At 53.7% G+C, this 24,821-nt stretch overlaps 1 protein-coding gene across 2 annotated transcripts in view; it reads left to right on the top strand.

Moving 5' to 3' along the window:
* ALDH1L1 (aldehyde dehydrogenase 1 family member L1) overlaps positions 1 to 22,553 on the top strand; it is a gene marked incomplete at both ends in the record, with an annotated part of 32,179 nt that extends 9,626 nt beyond the window's left edge. For both annotated transcript variants that reach the window (XM_084247924.1, XM_084247923.1), the window contains 13 exons: positions 518 to 637; positions 2,947 to 3,074; positions 5,739 to 5,889; positions 7,513 to 7,583; positions 7,882 to 7,987; positions 9,111 to 9,198; positions 15,638 to 15,731; positions 17,911 to 18,010; positions 19,214 to 19,312; positions 19,701 to 19,866; positions 20,446 to 20,551; positions 21,483 to 21,682; positions 22,498 to 22,553. In XM_084247924.1, the coding sequence (XP_084104050.1) occupies positions 518 to 637; positions 2,947 to 3,074; positions 5,739 to 5,889; positions 7,513 to 7,583; positions 7,882 to 7,987; positions 9,111 to 9,198; positions 15,638 to 15,731; positions 17,911 to 18,010; positions 19,214 to 19,312; positions 19,701 to 19,866; positions 20,446 to 20,551; positions 21,483 to 21,682; positions 22,498 to 22,553 (1,485 nt within the window). The remainder of the gene's footprint in view (positions 1 to 517; positions 638 to 2,946; positions 3,075 to 5,738; positions 5,890 to 7,512; positions 7,584 to 7,881; positions 7,988 to 9,110; positions 9,199 to 15,637; positions 15,732 to 17,910; positions 18,011 to 19,213; positions 19,313 to 19,700; positions 19,867 to 20,445; positions 20,552 to 21,482; positions 21,683 to 22,497) is intronic.
* Positions 22,554 to 24,821: the final 2,268 nt, after the last annotated feature.

The following is a 24,821-nucleotide window of genomic DNA, read 5'->3' as shown; positions in this document are numbered from 1 at the left end:
TCTGGGGTAGTTTGTTTGGTGGCCAGAATGGACTCCAGATTGGCCTGGGGATAGTGGACAAGACTCCTGAGCAGCTGTCAGGAGGGGAATGGCATCCAAGGGCTCCTGATTCCAACCGGGGTGCAGGCCCCCTGGGAAGGGCAGTGGGTGGTCGTCATGTCTGGTGGCTTACAAAGCTGGTGCACCCTCCGCTACCCCCAGGCAGGGGCTGGGCAGCCAGCCTGAGGTGCCCCCCTCCATGGGTGACGGAAGAGCTGTAGCTCCTGCAGTCTGGCCTCAGAGTCTGTGCTCGTACCTTTTGTTACTTCTCAGTCACCAGAACATCTGCACACCCGATTGAGCAGATTTGGCTGAGGAGGCCAAGGAGCCATGAGCTTGGTCTCGGGGGGCGGGGGGCAGGGGCGGGTGTGTGTGTGTGTGTGTGTATGTGCACATGTGTGCACGCGCGCGCCCATCACTGATGCCTGTGTGTGAAGAAGACACGCTGTAAACGAAACCCTTGGAATTTTCCTTCCAGGTGGAAAAGACAGCGAACAAGATGACCCTCCGAATGCCCCACCAGCTCTTCATCGGGGGCCAGTTTGTGGATGCCGAGGGTGCTAAGACCTATGAAACCATCAACCCCACAGATGGAAGCGTGAGTCAGGCCCAACATCCCCTCCCTCTCTCCTGCCCCCCACTGCTCCCCAGGGTTTCCCATGGCCTCAGGGCCTTGGGCCTCAGTGGGTTTGGGGGACTCTGCTTGGACCCAGAAGTGTTACAGTCAGTCTCTAGTCTCCCCTGCAGGAACAGCACAGAGATGCTGTGCAGAGGGTCTGGGGAGGGGGGAGGCTGTGCACTCTGGGATCTTGAGTATGTTACAAAGACTAGGAACAGAGTTACACCCCCCTTTCCTCTGTGTTTTGACAGTCGCCTCAGCATGGGCCCCAGCCTCTCCAGTATCTGTCCACCCCACTATCGGGAGCATTTCCCTTGAATCCATGTTTGCCAGACTTTTTGGCCATGATCTTCTGCAGCCTGTACTCTCACACATGTACACCCCAAAGCAAGCCTTACCCGTACAGGTGCAACACTGAGTGTGCTCTGTGCTGTCCTATCATATAGCATCACTCAGATGCCTGCAGAAGACAGCATCCCCAAAGTGGGTCATCTGAGGGAAATTTATGGAAAGTGCTTGACAAGGGGGTACATAGGGTGTGGAGACAGGGACAAGAGGTGGGGTAGCCTCAGATAGGAACATCAGTTGCTGTTACACCTCAAGACCTATCTTGGGAGTCGAAGTGAGGCTATGTAGAAAGGGCCAGCCACAGACCTCCGCCTCGCCTTTGCCAGCTTCCCTTGAGCCAAGTGTGGTCTGTGTAGTGGTGCACATGGGCACATGATGGGGAAAAGGAGGAGGCGCCATTCTGAGCCTCTAATATCTATCTCATATCACTGCTCTTGGTAGGAGATGCTGAACTGATCCTCCTTTTGGCTGCAGCCTGAGTCTGTTGCCCTGAATGGGCTCAGCAAGAAGTGACATCACTTGGATGTGGTGGCACAAATAGACCTTTCCAAAGCCCTCCTTCCCCTGGTTGACACCTTCACAGCAGCCTCCTGTGGGTCACCTTCCCTTGAGCACCAGTCAGGTCCAGGGCCAGCCTGTTGGTCAACCTTGGCAGCCTCCAAGCTGGCCTTTAGCCGGCCTACTGATTGAACTCAGGAGTCTTTAACCATAGCACAGGGCTAGGGAACTGGGCAACTTCACCAAAATCCAGGCTGATCTGGACCTGCCTGCTGGTTGACCTCAGCAGCCTCGAGGATGAGCCCGGGGCTGCCACATGGTCAACCGCGGCAGCCTTCAGGCTGAGCTGTTGACCAGGCTTGCCGGTCAACCTCGGGAATCTTTAATCGTCGTGCAGGCCTAGGGTACTGGGCAAAATTGCCAGCCTTTAGGGTGAGCCAAGCCTTGTCTGCTGGTCGACCTAGGCAGCCTCCAGATGGAGTCTGGAGCAGCCTGCTGGTCGACCTTGGCAGCCACTAGCCTGAGGCTGGGCCAGCTTACTGGTTGACTTCCCTAGCCTTCAGTCTGACCCTGGGTGTGCCTGCTGGTCATCCTCCCAGCTTCTAGGCTGACCTGTGGCCTGCCTTGTGGTCCACCTACCAAGCCTCCAGGCCAATGCTATTGGCCTGCTCATCGACCTCCCAAGTCTCCAGGCCAACACAGATACATAGTCAACCTCTCCAGCCTCCAGAGCAATTCATGTCTGGCCTGCTGGTTGACCTTAGGTGTCTCTCTCTCTCTCTCTCTCTCTCTCTCTCTCTCTCTCTCTCTCTCTCTCTCTCTCTCTCTCTCTCTCTCTCTCTCTTTTTTTTTTTTAATATTTATTTATTTATTTATTTATTTATTTATACAAGCACTGGGTACAGTCAGAAGCACGGGAGGGTGAGAGAATTTACCAGAGCCAGAGTGGGGAGCAGAGCAGGCAGAAGGACCAAAGTACACTGCTGAGGGGAGCAGCGGGCAGCAGGAGAGGTCTGCGCACCATGTGGGACCCTCCTCTGGTGGCCGGGGAGCAGCCAGGGATCGAACTGGCGCCGCAGAGGCTGCAGGCAGCTTCGCAACCCAGTGCTCAACCGCTGCGCCACCAGGGAAGCCCGACCTTAGGTGTCTTTAACTATAGTGCAGGGCTCCGGTACTGTGCAACATTGCTAGCCTCCTGGTTGAGTCAAAGCCTGGTGTCTTTGTGACCTAGGCAGCCTCCAGGTTAATCTGGGGAAGGCTTGCTGATCTATGTCAGCAGCCTCCAGGCTGAGACCAGGTCCAGCCTGCTGGTCGATGATCCCAGTCTGCAGGATGAACACCAGGGCATCCATCTAGGTTTGCCCTGAGCTTCCACATGTCGCAGGGTCCAGGGTTTGTGTCTCCATGTCTGAGGGAGGGCTTCATACTCTCTTCCATCACAGGTCATCTGCCAGGTCTCCCTGGCCCAGGTCAGTGATGTGGACAAGGCAGTGGCTGCAGCAAAGGATGCCTTTGAGAATGGACTGTGGGGGAAGATCAGTGCTCGGGACCGTGGGCGGCTCCTATACAGGTGAGAGCCCATCACCCACCTGCTCACTACCTTCAGCTTGGGTGGGGCTGGACCTCAGTCCTCCCAAGAGGAGGTTGGGTCCAAACAGGTCATGCAGTCAGCCCTGAATCTCAGAAAAGGCTTCTTGAGGAGGCCTTGCCTTGTGAGACAGGAGAGATTTCAGCAGATACAAAGTGGCTGACCCTTAGGGGAAAAGTGAGTCCGGAGGAGGTGACATTGTGAGCAAAGATGAGAAGATGCAAAAGTGAGGGTATGCTTCAGAGGGGTACTACAAACCTGCAGTGTTAAGAGCTGGGCCTGGGCAGCCCCACCTGAACCAGCCTGGGCCAGAGAGAGATGGGGCTCCTTTAGGTAGGGGCCAGCACAGGCAAGGCAGGATCCAGCCTGCCCCCGCTTGTCCTCACTCAGCTGGGCTCTGATGGCCAGATGGCCTGCTTTCACATCCCTTGGTCTCACACTGTCTTTAATTTTTTAAACCAGCATCGCAGGGGCCCTCTCCTCCTGGCTCCCATCAGAAATCCTGGGGAAGGACCTGGGATTGCTCCTGCCTATGACCATAGGGTGAAAGTGAGGCCGGAAGAGAGATGCTCTCTCCCCTAGAGCCAGGAGGTCCCCAGGGTAGGAGCAGTGCCCCCCAGGGAAGTGGGATGATGTTTCCAGAAGGGAGAGTCCCGGGCAGGTAACTTGCTTTTGTCTCTGCGTCCTGGCGAAGCTCTCAGGTACAGAGCGGCCAATGACATGGTCAGAGTGAGCTTGTCATGGGGTGGGAGACAGCCAACTTGGACTGGGAGTCAGAGTGCATTTTGTTTCAGCTCCTGGGGTCAGAAATGCCAGAGTAACCCCTGATTCAGGGAACCAGAGAGGGGAGCCTATGCATTGGCAGAACAGAATAGACAGCAGGGTTTGGGGCAGGAGGGCAGTGAAGGGTGGTGCACCCTGCCTGCTGTCTCTCAAGTTAATTTCAAGAACCGTTAGAGAAGCCATAAATTTTAAAAAGCATTTGGCCAGCCAGTGACCCAGAGCCCCTGTGAATCCCCCTGCCCCAGGCTGCTGGTGGTGACCTGCTGGGAAGAAACCCACCCAGAAGTGGCTGTCCCTCAAGGTGCTCTGCTGCCATCTGCTGGCACGTGGTGTAATAACCCCACCAATCCTGATAACAGCGAGGGTGCCCTGCGCAGTTCTAAGTGGAGACCTTCAGGGGTGGACGGGCACCTCCAGGCCTGAGAGTGCCTAGTGACACAGTCCCTGCTCTGAGCAGCCTCCCAGTCACCAAAGAGGAGTCATGCCCTCCTCCATGCCCAGGAGGGGGCAAGGCAGGATGTCCCAGAAAATGGCTGCAGAAAGCCCATGGAGTAAGATGACTGAGGGCTTTCAAACTGTGAAGGAAGTTCCAGAAGGGAGAGTTAAAGACGTTGCTAGTCAGCCCCCAGGTTCCCTGGAAGACAAAAAAGAGCCTCCCCAGGAACCTGGAGAGCCAGGGTACCATGAAGAGTTGATGGGGGTGGGGGTCTTTGAGAAGCTGCTTCCCGAGTGCAGACACTTCTGTGGTCCACAGCCGAGAGCTTGGTGGTGGCCCAGGCTGCTGTGGGTCAGGCGGCCAGCCGAGCAAGGCCAAGCTACCCAGGTACCTCCACGTCTGACCTTCCCGTGTTCACCCTGCAGACCGTCAGGGGGTAGTGCTGCTTCACTGCTCCTGAAGCCCCTCCAGCCGGAGCTACCTGGAGACAGGGCTTTTCCTAGCTGACAGCAGAACAGCCTACTCCCTGCCCTTGTGTAAGAATACTCAGAAGAGTTAATTTTGGGGTTCATGATGCAGCCCCATCACCTGCACGTGGCATAACCAGGAGTGTCAGGAGTTGGAGGAATTTGGGATGATCAGGGAAAAAGACAGGGCCACGAGAGTCAGCAACTCAGAGGACTTTATTGGGCGCACTTGGGCAGATTACCTGTGGGGGATTCCCTGAAGCTGGAGACCCTCCAGCAGCTGGGGTCATGGGGGGTTGGTACTCAGAATGAAGGGCAGACAAGGGAGCTCCCAGGGAGCAGGAGGGTCAAAGTGGGGGCTCCTGTGTCTGGGTGATGCCTCTGGCCTGAGGGCAGCAGCTCTAACTGCACAGCCCATCCCCCAGTGGCACAGCTATGGGTATAGCTGCCTGTGGCTGGAATCACGGGAGGCCAGGAGGGCACCTGGACACTGACGGTCTAGACTCAGCCTTGGGGGGCTGTGCAGCTCCACCTGCCCTTGCATCTCTCCCACCGGGGCGGGGATCCCTCCATCCCCAGAACCTCCAGCCCCTTGGTGCACACTCTCCCAGATTGGTTGAGGTTTGCCTCCCCAGCTGAAGTCCAGAGACAGCAGGGTCTCCTGGCATGGTGACTTCCTTGAGGCAGATGCAGGAGCTCTGCAGGGTCACGTGTGAGGAGTGTTTATTATAACAGGCGATGCTCAGCATTTCGGGAGAGGGACAGAGCGCGCCTGTCTTCGCTCATTCAGTGAAGTGAATGTTGCTGTCCCATATCACAGATAGGAGGCTGAGGTCAGTGCCTCTGAGTGTGGCAGAGCTGGGGCATGCAGGCAGGAACCCCAAACCCTTGAAGAAGGACCTCAGGTAATCCAGAGCAGACCTGAGCCCCTCTCCCTGTCCTCCTGTACCCCATGTCCAGGTTGGCAGACCTCATGGAGCAGCACCAGGAAGAGCTGGCCACCATCGAGGCTGTGGATGCAGGTGCCGTCTACACACTGGCCCTGAAGACCCACGTGGGCATGTCCATCCAGACCTTCCGCTACTTTGCCGGCTGGTGCGACAAGATCCAGGTGGGGCCCGGGCTCCTGCCTGCCACGTGAACACTCTGCGTGCTGTGTGACAAAGCCCACAAGTTAGGCCTTAAAATAACACTGGGTATCAGCTCCCGGCTCTGCAGGTGGGAATCTGGGTGGGTTCTAGGCTAGGGTCTCGCAAGGTCGAAGTCAAGGTGAATCCAGGCTGGGCCTCACTTGGAGATAGATGAGACGACCCCACTTCCAGACCTGCACAAGTGTTGGCAGAGCTCAGCACCTGCAGTGGCAAGACAGAGCATTCATGGCTTTGCTGGCTTCCAGCTAGGGCTGGCTACTGCAGACCTCTCTCTTGTCCTTGCCCCAGCCCTGCACCCTCCAGGCCAGCTCACCATTCTTGGGCTCAGAAGTCCTCTGACTCTCTTCACTAGCTGGAGAAACTGCTTTCACAGGGGTACCTGGGGTTATGCTGGCCCCACCTGTTTCCTCACCTCATCCTGGTCCACCCTGCCATACCCCATCATCACAGGTGGGGGTAGCTCGTGATCTCCCAGGACCCATGGGCCAGAGCATGACCCTGGGGATCACTCTCAGAGATTTAATGGCCTTGGTCAGTGATAGGTAAACCCTTCCTAGGGACACCCATGGCTGTGGGACTCACGGTGTCTCTGCCGGGTCTGTCTCCCCGTCTGACTCCTCTTTGCTCCTCTCTCTGGGTCTGAGGTTTGTGGGTGTGGCAGTCATGAGGGAGGTGGCCTCCCCACCCTGCCCTGTGCCTGCTCCCCATTCTGTCGCTGCATCACTGCTAGCTGCAGCAGCCTCCACCTAGGCCTCCCAGGCAGCAGAGCTAACAGCTCCAGAAGCAGCTCTGCCCCCGCCACATCCTCACCCTTTCTCTGCCCCGGTGTCAAAGCCAGGCTCGCCTATCCCAGGGGCAGCCTCCTGTCTAAGGGCTCTGCTGCCCGCCCCCCTGAACTGACCTCCCATACTTCCTTGTCTGTCGTGTGCCCATGTTGCTTAGTGACTGCCAATGTTGTGGATCTGCCTTAAGGTTCTTTTATGATTGCAAGGTGCCCTTTGGCAATAACCACCAGGAAACTGAAAAATACAGGCTTATTACATCTGAGACCAGGGCCACCATGAGGTCATAGATGGAGAGAAGAACACACTTGCACACACACAGGGCACACTTTCATGGGTTCTGCTTTTATGGGGGGGGGAGGCTAGGGTTTCACAGGCTCACTCTTTATTCATGAATTTAAAATACAGGAAGAGAGAAAAGACAGAAAAGTGCAAGTGGCCCCAAGTGGCATCCTCTAAATCAAGCAGGACCTGTCGGACAAATGCCCTTCCGTGGGAGGGTGTGGCTGCCCTTTATCCATGAGGACCTATGTGTTCATTGGCGCATCTTTGACTGGGATGCCTGGGCAACCGAGCTTAAGCCAGGCACTTCCGCTCCAAGAAGAAAGTTTCTGTGGGGGTTCACACTGTTTACCTATACTGGGAGGTTTGGGACCCCTGTCCATCTGGATAGTGGGGACATCAGGATGCAGATGGGAGCCTGCTCCTCCCTGGGGGTTCAGGAGCAGACTGGCCACCCAGAAGGGAAGGGGTGAGCAACTGGAGCCCCCTCCCACCAACGCCCCTTCATGCTTCCTCCAGGGCTCCACCATCCCCATCAACCAGGCCAGACCCAACCGCAACCTGACCTTGACCAGGAAAGAGCCTATTGGGTGAGTCACAGACCAGGCCCTCGCCTGGCAATTTTCACACAAAACACTGGGCAGGCCCCCCCATCACTCCCTTCTTATGTATTTATCAAGTAGTTATTTGCCAAGTGCCATGTGTCTAACACTTCTGGCGCTGGGGATACAGCAGTGATCAGAAGTGATGGAAACGCCTGCCCTTGGGATCCAGGCAGCTTTTTAGCTGATGAAAACAGAGGGCTGGGCCTTGAGGAGCCTGGGGAGAGGGCTCCCTCCTGGCCCCTGGGCGGAGGGGAGAGACCAAGGCCCGCTTCTCTCGCGGCAGGGTCTGTGGCATAGTCATCCCCTGGAACTACCCCCTGATGATGCTTTCCTGGAAGACGGCCGCGTGCCTGGCCGCGGGGAACACAGTGGTGATCAAGCCGGCCCAGGTGGGTGCAGAGCGTGTACGGGGCCTGCTGTTTATCTGACTTAGCGTAATACCTTCAGGCTCCTCTATATTGTCACAAATGGCAGGCTTTTGTCACTTCTATGGCTAAGTAATATTCCATGGTATGTTAGCATATATACCATGTCTTCTTTCTCCATCCCTCTGTCTGTGCACATTTGGGTTGCTGCCATATCTTGGCTGTTGCAGAGAACTCTGGATGCAGGTATCTTTTCAGGTAGCCTTTTTGTTTCCTTTGGATATATTCCAAAGGGGAGTGCTGGATGACATTTATACTATTAACCCTGACTCAGGCATTTCTCTAGTGTTTCAACATACTAACAAATTACATAACATTTTCATGCATTTGTTTATTTAAGCATCACCGCAATGCTATAAGAGGACCCTAACCTGCCCTTTAATGGGGGAGGGCTGCTGACAGGCCAAGCAGGTATCTCTGGAGGCCCCCTCTGGCCCAATCCCAGCAAGGTTTGACCATCCCCAGGCTAGGCCCCTATAGCCTGAGGCCCGGTGGTAGGTGACCTAACCTGTGTGAGCAAAGTTACTAGGGCCAGAAATATCCCTTCTCTTCCTTCAGAAGAGGGAGGTGTGATGGGGTTTGGGCAGGTGGGGGTGGTCAAAGGCAGAGGAAAAGCCTCCAGCCATGGGGTGGTCATTAGAATTACATCCAGACAGTGGAGCGCCCAGCCCTGCTGAGGCATTAAGAAGCTCCCAGAAAGCTGGGGCAGGGGTAGCTGAGGCAGAACCATGTCCAGAGATATACTCTGCGGCCTTCTGGGCTTGAGCACCTGCTGGGCAGTGCTGGGACTCTGCTCTCCTTGAGGTCCTGGTGTAAATAACCCAAGAGGGGTCCAGGCCTGGTCAAGGCCCTGGAATTCTGCCAGGAGAAAGTGCTCGAAAGGCTCCAGAGCTTAGCAGGCCTTGTCCCAGCTCCCACCAGGAGCTGTGGAGCAAGCTGTTCTGGGTTGGCCATACCCACACAAACATGGCTCCCCCAAGGGCTGTTTCTCCACAGGGCTCCTCCCTCTGGCTGTTGACCCCCTGGAGAGGACTGCAGAGCCCCACTTTCCAACCCCGCCTGACCCATCCTCTTTCCTACCCCTCAGGTGACCCCACTCACAGCCTTGAAGTTTGCAGAGCTGACCTTGAAGGCTGGCATTCCCAAGGGTGTGGTCAACATCCTCCCGGGATCTGGTAAGGACTGGGGAGGACAGGCATCTCAGGATACCAGGTCAGTGCAGGGTCTGCTGCATGATGTGCCCTGGAGGGGTGGAGCCACCTGGTGGTGGTGGCCAGGCCTCCCTCCTGGAAGGTTTTTTTTTACCTTTCAAGTGCCTCCCCAAATGCTTTTCTTTTTTTTAATGTATATATGTACTCAGGAATAAATTACATGATTATATATATCTTGGGAATTACCTACCCTTGAAAATTTGAGACAATTTTTCTGTAGAACATTCCAGAATTAGAGCATGTGGGGAGGTAGTGTGCTAGTTGCTTTTTTAGTTTCTCCTTGGTTAGTGGTCAACTTATTGGGAAAGTTGGCTTTTCTTGTGCTCATTTAAAGATGTGGCATAGAGTTGCATTAATAACTCCTTATAGCTATTTCCATTTTTAATTCTCCTCTTGACTGTTATTTTGTACTTTTTTCTCTTCTTGAATTGTTAAATTTATGGAAAATGCTTGTTTGTCCCACATCCCCTCAGAAAAAAACTCAAATTTCTTTACCCATTCCATTGCTAGTCTATTTTATCTTTTTTCTGATTTTATTATTTTTCTGTCCTGTGTGCTTATTTTGTATTTTTTTGAGCTAAGCATTTGGTACATTCACTTTTATTTTTTGTGGTTTAAAATGAGGAAGCATTTAAAGCAGGCTTTGGTGACACCAGACACCTTTTTATTTATTTTTTTTGTGGGGCCCTCGCCGGCGGCAGGGGAATGAACTGGCGCTGCAGAGGCTGCAGACAGCCTCACAGCCCAGCGCTCAACCGCTGCGCCACCAGGGGAGGCCCCGCACACCTTTTTAAAAAGGGCATTTTTATCATTATAAATGTCCCTTTTGATTCCTTGTAATGGTATTTGTTGTAAAGTCCATTTCATCTGATTTTAGTACTGTATAATTATCAGTATAGAACACTCCAGTGCTCGTGATTGCCATTTGCTCTAGCTATCCTTTGCATCCTTTGTCTTCAACCTGTTTTCATCTTTGAATCTAGTCAACTTACTCTCTTAGATCTCCTGTAGAAGCCGAGTTGGATCTTTTTTTCATAATCCAGTCTGACAGTTTCTGGCTTGTGACTAACTTATCAAGGTCAATTTCAGAGTTATACTAATTTAATTCTAGTGTTAGATACAATCTATGTAGCTCTATTATCACCTGTTGTGCTATTATCACCTATCTTTATGCATCTCACATCTGTATTTGTACAAACCCAATAATACATTGCTATAAGCGTTACTTTATATAAGTTTAGGTGTATTAAAGAAACTAGAAGGAGGGCCTCCCCGGTGGCGCAGCGGTTGAGCACTGGGTTGCGAAGCTGCCCGCAGCCTTTGCGGCGCTGGTTCGATCCCCGGCTGCTCCCCGGCCACCGGAGGAGGGTCCCACATGGTGTGCAGACCTCTCCTGCCGCCCGCTGCTCCCCTCAGCAGTGTACTTCGGTCCTTCTGCCTGCTCTGCTCCCCGCTCTGGCTCTGGTGAATTCTCTCGCCCTCCCGCGCTTCTGACTGTACTCAGTGCTTGTATAAACCAAACAAACAAATAATAAATAAATAAATAAATAAGGCATGCCTCTAGAAAATTAAAAAAAAAAAAAAAAATAAAGAAACTAGAAGGAAAGAAGGGCAAATGTATATTTATAAGGTTTGTTACATTAACCTCATTTACTTTGGTTTTCTTCATTTGTTCCTGCTGAGTTGCTCTGGTATCAGTTCCCTGAGCAAGTACCCAGTCACCCTGGGGTGACAGCAGTGTTAGTCTTTCCCCTTCTCTCTCTATTAAGCTCTCCTTGGGTATCACACCCAGAGTTCAGCTCCACCAACACGGCCTGGTCTTCCTATTGCTTTCAACAATGCCCTGAAGCATGTATTACTTGATGGTCAGATCCAATTAAATCCAGGCCCTGTGGAGAGTCATTTTTGAAGCCAGCTTGGAGGTTTATCCTCACCCAGAAATTCACTGGTTCTCGCTGGTAAACAAGCCACTTATGGTTTCACTTAGTGCCGTTGGAGCTATCAGCCTCCTCGTAGTTACCCCAAACATTCCACTGCTTTTGAGACGCATTGAACTTTGCCACAGTTTCAAAGAAAGTCTTGGGTTTTTTTTTTTGGTTTTTTTTTTTAAAAGATCTATTTATTTTTGCACAGAAGAACTGGGGTATAAGCCAGAGGTGTGTGTGTGGGGTGGGGGGCAGTGTGTGAGAAGATTCACCAGAGACAGAGTGGGGAGCAGAAGAGGCAGATCCACTGCAAAACACTGCTAAGGGGAGCAGCCGGCAAGACAAGAGAAGTCTGCTGTGCCATATGTGGGCCAGGTCCCTGGCCGGGGATTGAACCCAGGCCTCCGTGGTGATAGCATTGAGACCCAACCCCTAGGCCATCAGGGAGGTCTTCGAGGAAAGTCTGTTTCTTTGGGAGAGTATTTTGGAGTTATCTGTTCTTATGGAAAACCTCCCCCCAACCCAAATTCTCTATGCTGCCTCAGGTGCTGCACCCAAAGAGGGGCAGGGGCCAGGCAAGTGAGGCCCCATTCTCTTAGCCTGTTACACCTAGGAAGAACCTTCTCCGCCTGGGTGGGGACTGGGTCTGGAGGAGGAAGCCCCAGCATCTCATCACACTCACCGAGAATTTGGCCTCTGCAGGGCAGAGCTGGAGGAGATGAGGAAGGCTGTTGGCCTGCCCTGCCTTGGACTGGGAGGTTCCTGCCTTCCTGGCCACACCTGCCTGGAGTGAGCTTCCACCCAGCAGGTGGGAGAGGGGTGTGAGGAGGGGACAGGTGAGGGTGCAAGTGCCACAGGCTGGCCCTCCTTACTGAGATTTTTTTCTTGAATGAATCTTTCCTCTTTTATATATGCCATTGGGAATTTTTCCAGAGGCTTTTAATGGTTGTGTGTCTTTTAAAATGATTTTCCCTGGGAAATTGTCCCAGGACTTCTCATACTGGCCTTCCAGAAGTGACTCCAGACTTATTAAAAATGTGAACAATATTACGATCCATGTTTTTGAAGAATGTTTTGGTGCATGTTTTTATTATTCATGAATAATATATAATTTTACTTTTATTCTCCTTTCGGACCCAGTAACTAAAATGAGATTTTTAAAAATGTTCCAGGGTTTTTTGGTCTAAAATTTTATTTCTAATTTTATTAGTCAGGCAAATAATACATTCTGTGTGTTAGTCGGTCAGGCTGCTGTAACCAAGAACCACAGACTAGGGTGTTGTCTCTGTCTGGAGACCTGAGGTCTGAGATCACCATATGGCGGGGTCAGGCGCCCTCTGAAAGCACTAGGAGGAATCTTCCCTCACCTCTTTCTAGAATGTAGAAGCGCCTCCCCCATCTCTACCATGATCTTTATGTGGCATTTCTCCTCAGTGTCTGTGTCAACACTATTCTCAAATAAGATCCCATTTTGAGATACTGAGGATTAGGACATCAACATAGGAATTTAGGGGAGACACAAGCCAACCCATAATAGCCTGTCAAATTTCTGCTTTCTAAAATATAAGATTTCTTTGTTATCTGATCTATGACACCTTCTTGTCTATATTTCATAGATAGCCTAAAACAGTGATTTTTCAGAGAAGTGTTGGGTTTATTAAAAAATTGAGCGGAGGGCCTCCCTGGTGGCGCAGGCGGTTGAGCGCTGCACTGCAGCACAGGTTCAACCGGCAGGTGAGAAAGCCACATGGCGCGGCAGACCTCTCCTGTCTTGCCCGCTGCTCCCCTCAGCAGTGTGTTTCGTCAGTCTGCCTGTTCTGTTCCCCGCTCTGTCTCCAGTGAATCCTCTCACCCTCCCGCGCATCTGGCCTGTACCCCGATTCTTATATAAATAAATAATTTTTTTTAAAAAATTGAGTGGAAAGTACAGAAAGCCACTTTGGCAAGTAGCTGCAGGGAGAGGTTGTTTACTGAAATGGAGAAGCCAAGGAGAAGCAGGTCTGGGGAAAGCTTAAGCGTTCAGTTTTAAATATGCTGAAATTGACAGGCGGTGTGCCATCCAAGGAGAGGTGCTGAGCAGACAGAGGAATGATAAATGGATCTGGATCCCAGGGGAGCTGGGCTGGAAACCCAGATTTAGAGGGTGATGTGCCTGAAATGGCATCTGAAGAGGTGAACTGGGGTGAGAGCAGCCGAGACAGCATGAAGTGAGAATAGAAAAGAACCCAGGATGGGGCCAGAGGCCCAGGGTATTTTAAGGTTGGATAGAGAAGATACAGAACAGTCAAAGATGAGGAGGCAAATTAGGAGAGACAAAATCCCAACTAGAAAAGAGAGAAAAGAGGGATTTTTATTGAGTTTGAGGAGAGGCCACAGGGAAGTCACATTGGAAAGACCACCTGAGGGTCAATAAGAATTAGCCACCGGGCCTCCCTGGTGGGGCAGTGGTTGAGCGCTGGGTTGCGAAGCTGCCTGCAGCCTCCTCAGTGCTGGTTCGATCCCCGGCCTCTGGGCGAGGGTCCCACATGGCGCACAGACCTCTCCTGCTGCCTGCTGCTCCCCTCAGCAGTGTACTTCGGTCCTTCTGCCCGCTCTGCTCCTGCTCTGGCTCTGGTGAATTCTCTCACCCTCCCGCACTTCTGACTGTACCCAGTGCTTGCATAAATAAATAAATAAATCTTTGGAAAAAAAAAAAAAAAAGAATTAGTCACCTGGAGCGGGGGATAGAGTCCAAACTTTCCAAGTGGACTCCCCCCCCAGCCCCCTCCCCACATTCTCCTGCCAGGCAAGACCCCGAGGATCAGCCTTTAGAAGTCAGTGATCCTGGGGTGCCACCATTGTCCCCATGGTCCAGCCAGCTGTCCCTTTGTCTCTGCTGGAGACTCTGGAAGAGCTGGAAGCCTGGGTGCCTTCACCTTGGGGTCTACCCTGACAGGTGGGAAGTCACCTGGGGTTGGGGGGTGGTGAGTCTGCTCAGGCCACCATAGCAAAACACCTCAGGCTGTGGGCTTAAACAAGTGTTTCTTTTCTCACAGCTCTGGGAGCTGAATGAGGGTTGGTTCCTTCTGAGGAGTCTCTCGTGTGGCCTGTCTCCCCCCTGTACATCTGTGTCCTCAAGTCCTATTGGTAACTGAAATAAAGGTCTCAGGCGCCTCCTTGGTAGCCTAGGTTGAATCTCAGCACTACCACTGTGATGGCCCTCTGCAGTGTTCTGAATTGGATCCCCAGCCAGGTTGCTGGCCCACATGGCACAGCAGACCTCTCCTGTCTCACCCACTGCTCCCCTCAGCAGTGTATTTCAGCAGATCTGTCTGTTCTGCTCCCCACTCTGTCTGTGGTCAATCTTCTCAACCCTTGCACCTCTGGCCTGCACCCCAGTTCTTCTACACATGAATAAATAAATATAATCTTTAAAAAAAGAGAAAGAAAGAAAGGTCTCAGTGCTAGTTAGACAGACGGTTTACTAGATAAGCAAGGTGAAGACTTGAACCTGGAAGCATCTGACAGTTTACCTGTGAGAACTGCTCTGTCACAGGCTGGAGTTGGCTTCTTCACCTTGTTACAGAGCAGAGCACAGAGGAAAATGAACAGTCATCAGTCATTAAAATGTAATTATTCTTGGCAGAAGGCTTCTGGCATTTGCTACTAGGTTTAAATCTTTTCGATCTCTCTCTCTTTTTTTAATATTTATTTATGCATACAAGAGCTGGGGTACAGGCCAGAGGTGCAGGAGGGTGAGAGGATTCACCAGAGGCAGAGCGGGGAACAGAACAGGCAGACTGACGGAAGTACACTGCTGAGGGGAGCAGCTGTGCCATGTGGGTTGCTCCCTGGCGGCCGGTGATCAAACTGGGCTGCAGAGGCCGCGGACAGCTTCATAGGTTGCGCCTTAATGCCTTGTGCCATCAGGGAGGCCCTCTTTTCGATCTCTTAAGTTATCTTGACCTAAAGAAATGTTGATGTTGTCTATATGAGGAGGGGGCAGAGACTGGCCTCTTATCGCTCTCCTGACTTCTGCGGAATGCCCGGGGGGACGCTTGGGCAGGTGCAATTGTCGAGGTCTTGTTTTGCTGGCTACTTGGTATCCATGGTGGGCGAAGTTTGCTTTACCTATGGGTACCAGGCTCCTGGTGTCTGCTGCATAGGACAGAGCCTGTTCTGGGAAGGCAGAACAGGAGGACAGGCTCTAGGAGGACACCCGTCGGCTCAGATTAGGGCCACCCTAATGCCTGCATCTTAACTTGCTCACCTCTTTGAAGACCCTCTTTTCAAGTAAATATCTCAAATACTTAGGGATTCAACCTTGAGGGGACACAACTCTGCCTGTAACGAGCAGGAAGGCCCAACGAGCCCTGGTCACACGGGCCCCTAGCTCCCCAGAGCTCTGTCCTTGGGGGATGCGGGAGGGAGGAGAAGACTTGCGTTTCCCATCCTGCCATGTGGGGACCACCCTGACCTCTTGCCCACTCCCACTGCAGGCTCCCTGGTCGGCCAGAGACTCTCAGACCACCCCGATGTACGGAAAATTGGATTCACAGGCTCCACAGGGGTGGGAAAACACATCATGAAAAGGTAAGTGATGGGGTGTGGGAGGAGCCACGGTCGTGGTTGCAGTGTCAGGCATGGGCAGTGCTGGGGGAGCGCCGTCCTGCTCCCCAAGCCTCTGAGTGCACCGCGGTCACAGAGCCCACAGTGCCAGGTGTGGCTCAGCGTCCAGCCGGCCCTTGGTGAGGTCGGCAGGCTGCTCTACAGAGGTGCTGGGATGGGATGATGCTGGAGCCTACCCGCCATGGGGCCACCAGCCACACGAGGCTGCCGAGCATTTGCATAGGCTACTTTGGGCTGAGATGTGACCTGAGTATAGACACAGCCAGCGTCAAAAACCTGGCACAAAAAGTAAAGCAACTCATTGACAATTTTGATAGTGATCACAAGTTGAAATAATATTTTTGATTAATTGGGTTAAATAAAATATGTTAGAATTAATTTCACCAGCTTCTTTTTAGTTTTCTTTAACATGGCTGCTAAAACACAGCTGCCATCACACACGAGGTTAGTATCCGAGGCTTTCGTCTTCCTTCTGTGGGGTGGCATCCATCTAGAACATCCTCTCAGCTCTCATTCTGGACTTTGGCCTCCCTGACTAAGATTGTGTTCCAGACCAAGTTGCTAATGTGCAGTATGACATGGACTAAACCTTGACCCTTCCAGGCCTCAGTTTCCCCACCAGTTTAGTGAAGGTGGCTTGACAGGCTTAGCGGTTCTGGTAGGGGAAGTTAGTAAGCTTGGAGAGATGGACACAGGGCCTCACCCCCACCCCTGAAGCTGAATTTCTGTGAGTGAGTGCAAATCAAGAGGCTTTGGGGCTCTGCTGAACACTCTGTGTCCCCAAGGACACGAGACCACCCAGGGGTCACTCATGTGGCCTCGAGGGCCCTCCAGCTCCAGCCTGATGATCTCACAGGGATCCCACACCTCCTCATGGCAGCTCCTGATGGGGCTACAATGTCCTTTCTCCCAGGGGCACTTCCGTAGACCCTTGCTCCATTCCCCGTGGGTGTGTGGGTGTGCCCAACAAGGTGGGGTTCTTGCCCCTCAGCTCTGTGCTCTCCCTCTGTGAGCCTGTCCAGTGCAGCCTAGGCCATGACCCCTGTCTTGAGTGGCACCACATTTGTGCTAATCACAGTGGCTCCACGTGACATCCCCTTTGGGGTAAGGAGCCACTGACAATGGCTAGTGGATGGTGTCTTGTGGGTTGGTAGAGGCTGATGAGTGCCAGGCAGGCAGCTCAGATTCATTTTCAGTGTCCTGGCACCTGGGACAGGGCCTGTCCAGAGCAAGCCTTTGGTACTAAAGAGAGGGAGGCTGAAAGGAGCTAGTGATGAACAGGCAGATGGACAAGCGGGTGATAAAAGGAGGCCAGTGCTTTACTCACCTCTCCTGAATTGAAAGCTGGTGTCTCTTGTGTGGTGTGTAGGTGACAGTCACATTTGAGCCTGTGTGCAAAGTCCGGGGGTGGGGGGAGGCAGGCATGCACATCGGCACTGACGCCAGGGAAGGAGGGCACAGGTGGGCAGCATTCTGGGGCTCTGGGGCTGCCATCTCCCAGGGATCCTTGCCTGTGGCTGGCTTCTGAGACAGGGCCCCCCTACCACAGTCAGTCGTGGGCAAGGAGATTGTCCAGCCCTGCTGTCCCTGGGCAGACAGTACATTCACTCCATCTCCACCATTCTTGAGTCCAGGGCCCCCAGCTTCTCTCTGCACCCATCACTGAAAATCTGATGCTCAAGTCCCTGTGTCCCAACTGGACAATGGTTCTGTGTCTGATTTATTCTTTAAATGTTTATGGAACACCAGCTGCGTGGCAGGCATCAGGGACAGACAAGCCAATGGGTTTTATGCCCTGGCAGTGGGGTCAGATGCACATGCACAGTGAGGCCTAGGAGGCTGTGTTTTATATGGGGTGATCAGGTCAGGCATCCTAAGAAGGCACCACTAGATCACAGGCCTGAAAGAAAGAGGCTGGGCTGGGGACATCTGAAGGAGGAGCGATCCAGAAGGGGGTAGTGGGAGAAAGGTCCTGAGGTGGGCCTGGCTTCCCGATGAGAGGAGGAGGGAAGAGGGAGTGTGGGGTGGGGAGACACCTCCCATTCAAGGCTAGAGTAACACAAGCTTTGGATCTGCCCTCGACCTCTCCCCCGGAGCCCCTGTGTCCAGGCCCCCTGCACCACCAACCCTCTGTTCCCTTCAGCTGCGCCCTGAGCAACGTGAAGAAGGTCTCCCTGGAGCTGGGCGGAAAGTCGCCGCTCATCATCTTCGCGGACTGCGACCTTGGCAAGGCCGTGCAGATGGTGAGGGCAGGGGCGCAGGGAGGGGACCTTTCTCTCCTCCCACCGGTGCCTGGTCCTCGCGTCACCCCCACAAGCATAGACCCACAGAGAGAAGGGGTCTCGGGGACAAGGAAGATATGCACCCCCCAGCACACTTCTCAGGAGGCTTCCTCTGAGTAAGGGTGACTGAAACCATCGAGTAGGCAGTGAGCTGGGTTCAGCAGGTTCTAAACTCAGTGTGGCAACCTTTCCAGCCCCAGAGAACAGTGAAACAGAATGCAGGGCCCACGGGCACCTCCCTGCTGGCAGCAGGGCCCTCACCCGCCCCCACTTCGTGCCTGGTCCACGCTTGCCCCATGCAGCCCTGATTCCTGGGCACCCTTGTGGGGCTTTGGGCACCTACACACTCTCACCTGTGGCTCAGGGAGAGTAGGACCTTCCCCCCAGGGCCGCGCAGGTCACTGTTGGACATCCAGGGCTTAGAGTGCAGCTGCAGCACGCCTGTGTCAGTTGTCACTGGGAGGCCTTGCTCACCCCTGCCCCACGCCTGTGGGAACAAGCCAGTAAGTCCAGGGGCAGCCAGATACGTACCCCCATCTGAGTCCCACAGTGCCCCAGAGGATGTGCTGATCCCCAGCGTGACTATGACAGGGTCAGAGGTGGAAACCAAGGGAGGCCAGTCTGTCAGCCAGTCTTGGCTCTGCTGTCCAGGCTGACGCCGCTGGGCCAGCGGCCTAGGTCCTGTCGCTAGGCAGTGCAGTCCAGGACTAAAAAGCAGGCTCCCTTCAGTCTCTGAGGACATTTATTCTGAACTCCGGCCAGTTCACTGGGGCCTGAGCTGGCTGCCCTCCTCTGCCCCCTCTGGCGCCTGCTCTGGCTAACAGACTCCCCACTCAGCCCCAAGAGTGTGGGCTCTGGCACAGAAGACACCCCTTCTCAGCCACCCCAGAAGCCTGCCTAGCAGGGGCTAACTCCACGCCTTCCCCCACCCTCCCCTCCTGGCCTGTGGGCACTGCCTCGCCCTCTAGTGGCAGAAGTCACGGCTCAGTTCTGTGGCCCCTAGATGCTGGCCTTGCCTCTGCCCTGTTCTCCCTTCTCCGCTGGAGGTGACTGAGGAAGGACGGGAGCACATGGGCCTGTGGATGGCAGCTCTGTATGTGGCAGGGAGCTGGGACTGGCACCCCCAGAAAAGTCTTAATCCAGATTCCTGTCCGTTCTCTGAAGGGGATGAGCTCTGTGTTCTTCAACAAAGGAGAGAACTGCATTGCAGCGGGCCGGCTCTTCCTGGAGGACTCCATTCATGACCAGTTTGTGCAGAGGGTGGTGAGTTCTGCCACAGGGCCTCACCCCACCTCCTGGAGTGGGTGCACAAGCACTGCTTCAGCTACGCAGGCCATGATCTGGGTGCAGGACTAGTGAGGAGGTGCATGGTGCCGCGTCCCACTCACATGCACACCTGCCCCTTCTCCACTTGCCCAGGTGCCCGCCCATCTGCCTGTGTCCGTGCACATAGGACACGCTTGGAGTTTCAGCCTGGCAGGCAGGTTTGGGACGTAGTCATGGAATTACCTGAGTGCCAGAATCTGGGATGGGGGGCTTTGTTCAGAGGCCATGATCCGCCACCACAAAGCAAATGTGGGTGTGGGTCTGGTGAGGACCATTATCAGAAGCCCTGGCCCTGAGTGAGACCTGACCCGGAACCTGTCTGCAGGTCGAAGAGGTGAAGAAGATGAAGATTGGCAACCCCCTGGATCGGGACACCAACCACGGGCCACAGAACCACCAGGCCCACCTGCAGAAGCTGCTGCAGTACTGCCAACAGGGCGTGAAGGAGGGGGCCACGCTGGTCTGTGGTGGGAAGCAAGTCCCTCGGCCAGGTCCGTCAGAGTTTTCTGGGGTATAATGAGGCAACAGGTAGTATGGCCTCAGGTTGCCTGCCCAGCTCTAACTGGAGCTCTCTGAGGCCACGTGGCTGCATCTCAGTCAGGATCCCAGTGTGTCCTGGGCTTGGAGTGCTTCTGGAGAATCTCACCTCTGCAAAGGCTGAGACACTCCCGAATATCTGTCTCTACCTCCCCCAGAACCTCTGACCCCCCAGACATCCCCAGTTGCCTGTCCCCCAGGCCCTTCAACTCAGTGGGTACCAACTCATCACATCATCACAGGGTCCCAGTCCTTCTGACCCCAGACACACACCCCTAACTTTCTAGAATCATCTATTGATCAAGGCACCTGAGTGCAAGAAACAAGAGTGCAGGCAGGGACTATTTGTTGTCCTCTGCAGCGCTTCACTGGAAGGGTTGTGAGGCTCACAGAAAATCACGTCAGGACAGGCTTCTGCCTGTCTCCCTCCCCCGACCACGGTGTGCACCCACTGATGGCAAGGATCGCGCTGCTGGAGTGGGACATGGTGGCCAGCGGGACCCACCTGCCTGAGCCTCTGTTTTCCCCTGTAGGTTTCTTCTTCGAGCCAACCATTTTCACAGACGTGGAGGACCACATGTTCATAGCCAAGGAGGAGTCCTTCGGGCCTGTCATGATCATCTCTCGTTTTGCTGATGGGTAGGGAATCGAGTCCACTATGTCTCGAGGACCTGATTCCTTTCTATGTGTTACTGGGGTCTTTGCGTGAGCTCAGTGGGGTGGGCAGCAGGCGCCAGGAGAACTCAGAGTGGGGCTGAGGACACACCTGTCAGCCACTGAGGTGAGGAGAGCCCAGGGGCCGGGGGGCTTCTGTCCCCACCCAGTGTCCCCCACATCATGCTGGCTGTCTCCCACATATGCTGGGCTCTGTTCTAATTTTTCTACTGCTGTGTGATAAATCTCTCTGAAACTCAGCGGCTGGGAATATCGAGGGTGATTATTTCACTCGTGAATCTGCGCTGTGATCACGGTTCCCTGGGGCTGAGCCGCCTCTGCTCTGAGCCTCTTGGGGTGTTCCACGAGGACACCAGAGTAGCTGTCCTGTGTAGGCTACAAGCTCTCACCACAACTTATTTTCCAGAATAATACCTTAAAGCAGATTATAAGATGCCCACATCCTCAATGAAGTATACTTCTCACTGTTAAAAAATCAAAATTATCATAGGCCGACTTTGTTAGAATATGACATTTTCCTGAGACTTTCCAAGTGCACCTTGTGCCAGGCCTCCATCCCTGGTGGATGCCCAGTGCTCTGCCCATCCCTGTGTGGTAGAGGCCCCATCTGCCCCCTCTGGGCTCCATCCCCAGGTCTGTAAAGTGAAGGGCTTGCCTGTGATCCTCAAAGGAAGGAGCCTGTGGTCAGCCTTGTGCGAATCTTACTCGGCTCATTCTCCTCCTTCACTCCTCTCGCTGCTGCCTGTCTCCTTTGCACTGGCTGTGCCCCTGGTACATGTCTTTTTGGAGGGTCCTGTGTAGCCAGGAACTTGGGGGGGGGGCAGGTATCTGTGTCCCACGTCCAGGGCTGCCCCTGACCCTCCCTCATGGAGTTCTTCCTGAATTCTCCCTGCAGTGACGTGGACTCAGTGCTGTCTCGAGCCAATGCTACGGAATTTGGCCTGGCCTCTGGCGTCTTCACCAGGGACATCAACAAGGCCCTGTACGTCAGTGACAAGCTGGAAGCAGGCACTGTGTTCATCAACACGTACAACAAGACCGACGTAGCTGCCCCCTTTGGAGGGTTCAAGCAGTCCGGATTCGGCAAAGACCTGGGTAACTGAATCCTAGTCATCCATTAGCAGCCACTGGGGCGAGGTCCTGTCCTAGGGCTGAGTAGGGAGGTGGGGGTGCCACACCCCCGGGGTTTGGTCTCTGTCACTTGATGAGTCTGCCTCCTGATCCCTCAGCTCCTCCAGCCTCCATCCCTGGGTCCTGCACAGAGAGGACCCACAAATTGGTGTCCTCACAGCTCACCTAGCAAAGGCCCAGAGACCTCAGCTGTTGAAATGAAGCTCCGGGGGCCACTGTTGATGAGTCGGGGTCGGGTGGGGTCTGTCAGGCACCAGTTGGCTGTACCCGTGCCAGTCACAGGGCTGAGACACAGTAGCCGCAGAGCTCAGCCATGTTCCAGGGGCCCTCTGAGGTGCCCCTTCTCCCAATTGCAGTGTGATCTGGAATTAGTTGTGGGCAGCGATGGGGAGAGCCTGCAGGTAGCATCTCTATTTAACAGAAGAGCAGTAGGAGAGCCTGGGGCTGAAGAGGCTGCCCTCCCTGGCAAGGAGGTGGTTGTAATGGGGGAAGTTTCTGCAACAGTGGCCCAGATCGGTTCTACTTTTGCTACTCAGATGCCTGCACTGGAAGCCATGTGCCCTCGACACACACGTGCACATTGCATGTGCATGCACGCACGCTCCCTCACTAGCATCAGCTTCTCGCCTGTAATGGCCTGATCCAGGGGCCCCCACATGGTGGCTTCAGGGGTCCAGTGAGATAATCCGAGTGCAGGGCCTGGAGCAGTGTGGGGCTGCAGGAGGAACCGTTATGGTGACTCCATGGCCTGAAGGTGCGATGTGTGTGGCGTCTTACAGGAGAGGCCGCCCTGAATGAGTACCTGCGAGTCAAGACAGTTACTTTTGAGTACTGAAGAGAGGCCTGAGAGGAAGCCTTACCTCCACCACGTGTCCTCTCCTTGCTCCACCTGACCATCCTCTCCGCGGGCCAGTGGAGCTGGGCACCTCGTCCTGCCCCATCCAGTTAAAGCCGCCCTTGGCTGGGGGAGAATAAAGGGCAAATAAAGGTTCTGACCAGCAGCACCTGACACCCCTTGTCTGTTTCTCCAATCTGTGGGTACCCTGGTGACTCTGCAAGTCCCAGAATGAGTCAAGTTCGAGCCAGGCCCCCAGAGAGACACAGGAGTGAGCTGTGGGCGCACATCAGCTCCAGCCTCAGGAAGCATTCTAGAGAAGCGTGTAGGAGGGGAAGGCTGGGTGGTTTTCCTCACATACTTGCACAGCTGAACCAGAGGCAGAACAGGAGTGGGTGCCCTGGCTGAAGCCAAGGATTGTGTGTGAACAAAGGACTGTTTTGCACACAGAGCACCTCACTTCTAACAATTCTGTCCACCAAACATGTCTTTTTCCCCCATACCAAGTGATTCCTTGTGAATCAGCAGGATGAGTGTCACTTCCACAGGTTAGGGATTCAGTCCCCCAAGATTGCTCCCACTGCACCACAGATGCCACTCACATAGAGGTATCCAGGTCACCCACAACCCTGCTCAACTCAGCAACAAACCGGAGGCCCACACACCCCCTCAGACTCTATTCTGAGGCTGGAGCAGCTCACAGAACTCAGGGAACCACTTATTGTCACCAGCTCACTAGGGGATACGATCAAGGATACTGATGAGCAGCCAGATGGAAGCTTACACAGGGAGGGACCTGAGCCCAGGAGCTTCTGTCCCGTGGAGTTGGTGGCGACATTCTCTGGGCATGTAGATGTGTTCACTACCTGGAAGCTCACCAGCCCTGTACTGTTGGGACTTGATGGAGACTTGCTCGCGTAGGCTTGATGAATGAGTAGCTCCAGCCCCTCTCATCGTCCTGGAAAATGGGAGTGTGAGGCTGACAATTCCAGGCTTTTGATCACTTGGTCTTTTAGGTGACCAGTCCCCACCCAGAAGCCGTTCAGGAGTCCACCCTGGATTCCTCATTAGAACAAAGATGCTCCCTCTGCTCTTACCACTCAAGAACTTACAAGGGCTTCAGGAGCTTGTGCCAGGAGCCATGGCAGAGACCAACCTATGTTTCTGTCATCTCACAATAGGGAGTGTGGGACTATCACGTACCTCCCATTTCCTTTTCTTTATTCCCTTGTTGTCTTAAGTCATAGGACCTCAGATTTTATCTGGACATATGACTGCCCTAAGGAAAGAGAGTTCCCAGCCTTCTTTGCAGCTAGGCTGCGGTCGTGGAACCAAAAGCAGCAGGCGGAATAGGAGCAGAGGCAACAAATGCCTCTCCCAGACCCTCTTTGAAACAATGCCATGTTGTCACTCCCTCTTACCCCTGTTGGGCAGGAAGCAGACCTAGGACTTGGTGCTGCTGTTGCCCAGTCATGCAGCTAAGATGGCGGCTGGGGAGGACAGGCAGCATGTGATGGAGAAGCCTGCTCCCCAACATCAAGAAAATGCATATCAATAGAGGTGACTCAGCAGCAGACACCTGACATGGAGAACTAAACTTTTACCACTCCTGGTTATCTAAAAAATGCATTTCTTTCTTACTGTGTTAGCACAGGAGTTTAAGGTCATTTAGAACTATATTAAATGAAATGAAAACATGCATGAGCAAATTGGGGCAAAGAAGAACGGGGAAGGAAGAGAAAATTAGGAATGCAGCTGGTGTGGAAACCATGCTGCGAAATATTATACCTTCTACAGTTGGACCACAACCTAGCTCAGAGCTTTCTAGTGCCGAGAACAAGGGGAACGCAGCCAGTGACCTAATTCAGAGCGTCTGTAGGACAGAACAGGCCAGTTTTTCTCAAGTAGAGATAAAAAGCCATCACATGAGTTCTCCAAAAAAAATGTTTGATGATGTGGTGAGCGCTCTCTCACATGACTTTATAGGGGGTGGTAGGGTGTAGACAGCTGCCCCCTGGGCATGCTCCAAGGGAGGCGAGCACCTGCTCAACACAACCTGCATGAGCAACTGCACCTGTAGGGGCTGGAGCATGGGAGGGGGATGTGGGGAGCAGATGGACCCCTAGGGCCAGATTGTAGTTCTATTGGTTTGTCTTGATTCAAACATGAGGAGCCAGAGGAAATAGAATTTGCCAGAAGCCTCATCAGGGACAGCCTTGCATCTTTGCAGAAGATATGTCCTGATGTGATATAAAGGGGCCTCTGAGA

Source organism: Talpa europaea (assembly GCF_964194135.1).
Source record: "Talpa europaea genome assembly, chromosome: 11".
NCBI lineage: Eukaryota > Metazoa > Chordata > Mammalia > Eulipotyphla > Talpidae > Talpa > Talpa europaea.
This window is presented reverse-complemented; position numbering and strand designations above follow the sequence as displayed.